Here is an 8244-nt window from a genome sequence, read left to right as displayed (position 1 = left end):
GTCTAGTGGCCGCCAGGTTTCGTATTTTCGTGTACAACGTTACCGGCTGATGCCGTTGGAATTGATTGTTAAAATATATATTTTTACATCTTTTATTATTAAAATTTGTACTTAAACGTAGTTTTCTTTCGGCTCTTGCATTTCTCAAAGTTTGAGACCGACATTTTATGTATAAAAAAAGTTCAAACATTCAAAAAATGTTGGAGGTTCGGAAAAAAGATGAAATAATTTTCAGTGAAGTTCCTACCAAAATGCAGTACCTAAACGTACTTTATTGTACTCTAATACATTTCCCAAAGTTTCAGCTCGATATTTTATTTACAAAAAAAGTTCTGAGGTTCAAAAAAACATTCAGTGAACTGAAAAACTGTGGTCGGTAATATAGGCATTTAGCTGTGTCACATGCCCTTAAAATGGACCTACTCTTTCTAGTTCCATTTTTCGACACCATGTGGTGTAATGGTAGACCACCATTCCCAATAATAGTTATTAGAACTTTAAAAAAATTATACGGTAACTTACGTTTATTAAATTTCTTAACAAGTCAGTTTATTTCGATGAAAAGTACAGAAGACTGAACATTTCGAATGTTCTAAAAAGAGATGAAAAAGTATAATATTCATCAGTGGATAGCAATAGATAAGAAATAATCATACAAAAGTCTAATAAAAACACAACAAACGTTTTTTAAATATATAATACGCATGCTGAATATATTGGTTTTTCTTTTGTTTTCTTGGTTTCTTATAAACAGTTTTTGCTTACAGGCGTAATTATTCGATTTTCATCATAATCCGGAGAATCTTTAATCGAATAACTTGAACCCTTGGATTGTTTAATTTTCTCAAGTAGTTCTAAATTTTCTTTCATTTTTTCGCTTTCTCCTTCGAAAGAAAGAGTTTCCAATGTCGAAAGTATTGAATCCAGTTTCGATACCGAAGTCTCAGCTATTCCCTTTATTTTTGATTCCGAATCTTCATCAGTTACTTCCCTTTCTGACTTCAAGTTCTCAGAAATAGTTCTCGTTCCCAGCAATGCCAAAGATTCATCAGATATTCTCTCAGAGAAAGTTTCTTCTCGCTCTGATTCTCTGTATAATCCCGTGCAGACAACAATCAAGTGATTCGAAAACTTGAATCTCTCGGTCTCAAAGTCCCTCTCAAATAGAAGACTCCCAAATGGATTTTTTTCGAACCAATGTTGTACAGATTCGCCCAAAAGTGTCTCCAATTTTCTCAAATCCTTCTCAGCTCTCAACGCGGATCCACTTGTCATCATGAAAGGCGCCTTCACCTTTCTCAAAGTCAAAATAGTATCTTTCCAAGTGCACTCCATGATTCCATATTCGCTCTCGTGCATCTCGAGATTAAACCCGACGATGATATCTGGTTTTGCAAAAAATTCACTCTCAAAATACTCATCATATCTCAATCTAAAGCCTTCTACTTCCAAACTCTTTTCTTCTTTCAAACAATCATCACAAACTTGAACTTTGACCAATTTTAAATCGGAATTTTCAGGTCCTACATAAACGAGTTTCAGACATTTCAAATTTGGTACAAAATGTAGCAAAATTTCCCAATAGCCAGCTTCCGATTTTTCGTCGTCAGTTGCTCCAATCACGTGGACCACCATCGATTCGAAACTCCATTCGAATTTCTCCGTAACAAAGAGTAAGGTTAGAGGTCTAGAAAAAATATCGGTATACATGAACTGCCTCCAATAAGAAGTTTTAATTGGTTTTGCAATCTCCCAGTCGTTCTCTTCCCAGACTTGAAAATAACATTCTACAAAGGCTTTCATCGAACTCGGAAACTTTTGAGACTCTTTTTTCGACGATATAGCTTTAAACATCATGGGTTTCGTCAAACCGAGAAAGAGTTCTTTGTCGGCGATCGGTGCAGCCCTTTGTCTAGTCGAAAGAAAATAACTGTCCAGTCCGAATGTTAAATGGAAATCCAGGCAGAGGTCTTCATGCTCAGGAAAATCTTGGTGGGTTTCGCAGAGAGAAATTCCACATTCGCAGGTTGTCAAGAGGTTCGAATTGCTTTCGTGACATGCAAAGCAGGTTTTTGGAAAAAGGAACATTTCCCTTTCGTTGTCGAGGAGTTTTCTACCAAGCTCTGACTCTGCTTTTACAATCAAGTCGATCTTAGCTTGAGCCCAAGATTCTGGACTGGACTTGTCTGCTTTCTCAAAAATATCCGGGGAACCGAATTCGAATTTAATTGCGAGGATTGCGTTACAGAGATCCTTGTGGTATGTCCAGTGACTTTTTCGGTGAATCTCGTGACAGTAGAAACTCATCTCGCAGTGTGAACAAGGAATGACAGGAATATATTTTCTAGAAGAACTGTAATTACGATGATGGCATACTTGGCAGCAATTCACGTAAAAGAAACTGCGAGATAGATTTCCACTTTGCTTGGGAAATAATGCAGCGTCGGTGCATTGAAGATCGGATTCGCAATTTATGCAGTGTGAAGTTTTGCAATCGACAGTTTGGCATACGACTCCACAGGAAGTGCATTTTAGCGGGGTCTCCTCGCGAATGATTTTGATTATCATCATGAACTCGTTTCGTCTGTAAATATAATATAATTTTAAATTAAATTATATTTAAACGGAAGAGTTAATCACTCTTGACATCTGGTGTACACACCTTTGTGGAACCTTTGAAATTTTTTAAAACCTTTTGAAATATAAACAAAAATTCTGAAGTCTTTGAAACTTTTGTGGAATCTGTTTTTGAAATCTTTCTGAAATTTTTGTGAACATTTTTAAAATTTTTAAGAAACTTTTGTTAAATCTTTGAAATGGTTAAAAAACTTTTGAAATCTGTGAAATCTTGCTACTCTTGAAAATGCTTTGAAATCCTTGGGAAGTCTGTTAATCTGTGGAAGTCTTCATGAAATCATTTAAATATTTTTGACATCATTAAAATTATTAAAATCTTTGTCATAAATTTGTGAAATTCTTTGAAATATTTGTAAACCTTTTGAGATTTTTAAAAGAAATTTATGTGATATCTTTGAAATATTTCGAATCTTTTTTAAATCTTTTAAAATCCTTGTGAAGTCTATAAATCTTTGTGAAATCATTGAAATCTTGATATCATTGACATGATTAAAATCTTTGAAATACTTTGATATATTTAAAGAATCTTTGAAATTTTTAGAAATTTTTCTAAAGTCTTTTTGCGAAATCTTTGAAATCTTTTGAAATTTTGTAAATCATTGAAATCCTTGTGAAGTATTTTCACATTACATTTTTTTTTAATAATGCAAAAAAGCTGCTTGACTGCATCGATTTTTTATTTTTATAATTTTTTTTCAGACATAAAACACATTAATATCTTAAAATTTCTTCAACCATCGGGCACAAAAATCTTAAATTTTAGCAAAAAACAGGGAATTATATAGAGTCTATATAGACTCTTATATAGAGTCCCAGTTTCACATAAAGAACTCCAATTTTCAATATTTTTATTTTTGTTGCATTTATTCTTCACATTCTATAAGTATTGGGAAAAATATATAAAGCAATAAGCAATGTTTATTAAGTTCAATTTTCTTCTTGAACAAAAAACATTAGTCTGGAGAAATTCCTTAATATTATATTAAAACATTTTTATTTTATGAAGATATTTTGAATTTTGAAAAGATATGTATAGCAATGCTATTTTTCTATTTCACTGATATTTGTAATTTTTTATACAATTTTTAAGTTCGTTTTTCATACCAGAAGAGCTATTGAATTTTGACCGAAAATGCTAGGCCTTTCACAAAAGAGAAAAACATCATCATAAAATAATGATCAAGTAATATAAAAATATTAATTCATGTTTTTTCTAAACACTATAATTTTAATTTTTAAACACTTTCAAATCTTAGGAATCATTTATCTACAGGTATTTTTTTCTTAGACAATAATTTTCTAAATTCACGGATTTTTATCTCCAAATTATCTTTAAAATTAAGGCCTGTCATATCAAGGTTTTCAAGTTGAAATACTTGACTTCTAGTTTTTTGTATAAAGTGGATATGCTTTCAGATTGGAAAAAGCTCATTTATTTTAGAACTGTTAAATTTTAATCATTTTTTTTCTGAAATTAGTATTTTTCAAATATTACGGCTTTCTTTTTGAGATTATACAAGTTAGTATGATTTTTTAAAATGAAACCATTTTAATGTTTCAATTTATAATTATTAATGTTTAAAGGCTCCCAATGTGATATTTTGCACTTATGAATGTGATTAAGTCAAATTGCTCATTTTCAAACGTTTTCAGTTTGAAGTGAATAATTTCTATTTGTATTCTGTTTAAAACAGAATTTTAAAAATTAACTACAAAATAAACTTTGTATCACATTTATATTGTCGGATGGAAAATTTAGCTGTTTTTTTTTGAAAATTCATATATTTTATTGAAAATTCGTCTTTTTGAGCAGAAAATTAATATTCCTTTTAAAAAAATCATCATCATTAAATTGCGAACTATTCAATTTCTAGAGCATGAAATTAAAAGCTTAAATAATTCATAAAGTAAAATTTCAATTATTTACTGTTTTTATAATTATACTGTTGCAAACTTAGCTAACGTTTAGTACGTTTCTTAATAATAAATTTGTAAAAAGTGTGCAATTTTTGGAAAAAACGTTCATGCAACACTTTCTCCCTTTTTGAAGAAATTTCCCCTTTTTCAATTTATCGTTTGAATTTTTGTTTGGGTTAAAAATCCTACTATTTGGTTGAAAATTTAAATAAGTTGTTGAAAATTCATTTCTTTAGTAGAAAATTGAACTAATTCGTTGAACATTTGTTTCTTATTTGGTTGAAAATTAACTTTTTTCAACTGAAAATTTAACTATTACACTTGTAGGTAAAAATCTACTTTTTTAAAAAGTTAAACCGCTTTGTGAAAAGTTAAATTTTTTTATATGAAAATTCATCATCTTCAGAGTGAAAAAATTAACCAGTTTTTTTAGACTGAAAATATAACTGTCCCATTATTAGTTGAAAATTTATATTTTTAATTAAAAATGTATTGGTTTTAAAATTCATGTTTTTTTCTTGCAGATTCAACTATTTTGTTGGGAAATATTATTTTTTGGTTAAATTCAACTGTTTTTTTTTTAACTTTAAATTAAAATAGTTTTTTTATTAAAATGTCAAGTATTACAGGCTACATTGAGAATTAATCTGTTCGGTTTTAAAATTGAACTGGTTTGTAGAAAATTCGTCTTTTTGGCTTGAAAATTTAACAATTTGTTAGAAATTAAAAGTATATAGTTGAAAATAAACCTTTTTGTAAAAAATTCTTATTTTTGGGTTAAAAATTCAATTTGTCTAGCAGAAAATACTTATTTTTTGTTTGAAACATCATATCTTCGTATATACCATCTGTTTTGGCGAACAGTGCAACTGCTTAGTAGAAAATTAATCTTTTTGGTAAAAATTCATAGCTTTAGTTTAAAAATCCAACTACTTCGTACAAAATGTATCTATTTTGTTGAAAATATGTCCTTTAGGGTTTAATTTTTTAAACTGAGCATCCAACTATTCAATTTTTCGTTTAAAACTTATATTTTTTTAGTTGAAAATTCAACTACTTTAATAGAAAATTGACCTATTTTGATGAAAAAATAAACTACATTTGAAACATTACCTACTTGGAATAGAATTAACTTTCTTCATGTAACTCTAGTGTCGCGTGAAAAATTAAACTTATTTTCGTGTAAAATTCACATCTTTTGTTGAAAATTCGTCTTTTTGTGTATAAAAATAATGTTCTTTTATAAAAATTCATCTTTTTGGCTGTATATTCAACTACTTTGTTATAAATTCGTTTTTTCTAGTTTAATTAAACTGGTAGAAAATTATTTTTTTGTTGTTGAAAATTAATTTTTTAAACTAAAAATGTAACTTCCATTTTTGGTTGAAAACTTTTTTTTGGAATTGAACTATTTTGTTAAAGATTCAATCACTTGGGTAAAAAATTGAAGTATTTTGGTAGAGAATTCAACTATTTTTTAATTGAAAATTCATACCTGTTGTTGAAAAATTATTCTCTTGCTGGAAAATCATCTTTGTAGGTTTAAAATTCAACTATTTTGGTGAGTCATCTTTTTTTAATTCCAAATTTAACTGTTTTAATAAATATCCGAAAATTAGTTACGTAATTTATGGATGACCCCCTTTCTAAGTTAAAAAAGACTTACTTTTCCGTAACAATACAAAAGAATAATGTTTTCTTAAAATAAATGGAACAACATGAAATTGATAAATTACCTAAAGACACGCTCATTTTCCCAGAACCTGTGTGGCCTCAGAGGTGCAAAGTCGTTGCGACCATCATAAAAATAAAGAATCTTATTGAAAGTGGAATCCAGATTCTCGCGAAAAGTCTTGGAGTAATCTTCAGTATTTGTAGATATGATCAGTGGACAATTGACAGTGCCCCAGGTTATCATCATTTGTTTCCAAAACCTTTGCTGCATTTCGGATTCACTGGGAGTCTTACTATTTGCCAAAAGTGCTAGTCCAGGTTCCTCATAATGGTCAGAATCAACATACTGAACATATAAAAGATCGCTAACTTGAATCGATAATTTCTTTTTGCTGTCTCGACATTTATTGCAAAGCTTGCAATCGAGCTTCCTAAACTTTTCATGACCGAGAAAAATGATTCTGAGATATTTTAAGCTCGGAATCAGATGGAAGAGAATCTCCCACATTTTTGCGTCTTCGTAGTCATTTTCGAAGCCTTGTACATGAAGCACTAGCGATGACAACGATTGAAACTGATTAAGCTTCTTTAAAGATTTAAATACAGTTAGTGGTCCGCACAAAAGTTCGGTTATTTGGCTTTCTATTATCTCCGAACAGATTTTCTTCGGAAGTTTGATGTAATCGAAAAATTCTTGCATTGTCGTTGGCAATTGTCGATTTTTGTCTTTTGAAATCGGTGTACTTTCTACGATTGATTTGGACATTCTCAGCATTCTTGCTTTGGTCATGATTAAAGGGTTAATGTCGATTTTGTGTCCTTCTTGAATTTCAGAACAATCGATATCGTGAAATGAACTGCTGGGATGTTCTTTGCAAAAACTCGCATTTGTACAACCAAGGCAGTTTGTTAAAAAATCTTGTCTGGATTCGTGGCAAACAAAACAGGCTCTTGGGAAACGGAACATTTCACCTTCGAAACGCAGCAGATCTCTTTTGAGACGTTTACGTACATCGAGCAGGACTTCCATTTTTGCTTTCATCCATCCTGCTGCATCAAGGCCGCGACAGTTTTCATAGATGTGTGTACTTTTTTTCTCTTTGAGAATTTTCGAGATGACTTTACAAATAGCCTTGTGTTTGTTCCAATGTTGTCGTTGATGGGCTTCTCCACAGTAGGTGACCATGTTGCATTGACTGCACCTTTTCAGAGGACCTGAGATATGGCAAACAGCACACTCGTTCGGATAGAATGTTGAAATTCTGTCACAAACAATACAGGTATGTTCGTGATCCGTGACGTTGTGTTCAGAATGGCTGCTTGACATCTGGAAATCAGAAATGATTAATATTTTTAATACTACAAGGATCTTGACCTGTTGAATCGCTTCGAACAATTTGTTTAGTTGAGCGCTGTTTTGAAATAATTTCAAAGTAAATATTATTAAAATTTATCGAAAAAGCTGTTTGGTAGAGGTTATCCAGTTATAACGTGAACAAGTGCCAAAAAGCCCAAAAATAATTACGAGGGTAGTTCAATAAGTCCTTAGAATGACCAACATATGGCGCGCGAATCGCTCCAAATCATCTGTTTTCAGTCAGCACCACTCCCGACTAGATATATGGTGCAGTCACAGTCCACATCTTCTGAGTTTACGTGTTTTTATAACCAATTGAAAAAAAAAAATTGTTCGTTAAGAAAAATAAAAAAAAAAAAACGAGTTCAGAGCGGTAATCAAACATTTTCATTTAAAGGGTTTAACTCCATATGAGATAAAAAATTAATTGGACTCAGTTCATGGCACATCTGCCCCTGCCTTAGCAACGGTTTATAACTGGGTAAATGAATTTAAGCGTGGTCGTACATCAATAAGTGACGAATAACGTTCAGGAAGGCCCGTAGAAGCAAGTACCTACGAAATCATCAATAAAATCCACGATATGGTGTTGAAGGATAGAAGATTAAAAGTGCGTGAGTTAGCTGAGGCCACAAGGATATCTATAGGTGCAGTTGTTT

The 8244-nt window shown here is 31.0% G+C and overlaps 2 protein-coding genes across 2 annotated transcripts in view; one reads left to right on the top strand and one right to left on the bottom strand.

Moving 5' to 3' along the window:
• The window catches only part of LOC117173142 (protein adenylyltransferase Fic), a 60805-nt gene that overhangs the window by 41181 nt on the left and 11380 nt on the right, over positions 1–8244 (top strand). The window lies entirely within an intron of this gene.
• The window catches only part of LOC117173141, a 14665-nt gene continuing 7096 nt past the window's right edge, over positions 676–8244 (bottom strand). The window contains exons 2-3 of the mRNA XM_033361541.1: positions 6291–7555; positions 676–2584 (exon numbers count right to left, since the gene is read on the bottom strand). Of these exons, the coding sequence (XP_033217432.1) occupies positions 745–2584; positions 6291–7555 (3105 nt within the window). The 3' untranslated portion in view covers positions 676–744. The remainder of the gene's footprint in view (positions 2585–6290; positions 7556–8244) is intronic.

This window comes from Belonocnema kinseyi, chromosome 5 (assembly GCF_010883055.1).
Source record: "Belonocnema kinseyi isolate 2016_QV_RU_SX_M_011 chromosome 5, B_treatae_v1, whole genome shotgun sequence".
NCBI classification, from domain to species: domain Eukaryota; kingdom Metazoa; phylum Arthropoda; class Insecta; order Hymenoptera; family Cynipidae; genus Belonocnema; species Belonocnema kinseyi.
Note: the sequence above shows the minus strand (reverse complement) of the source record. Positions and strands in the feature narration are given on the sequence as shown.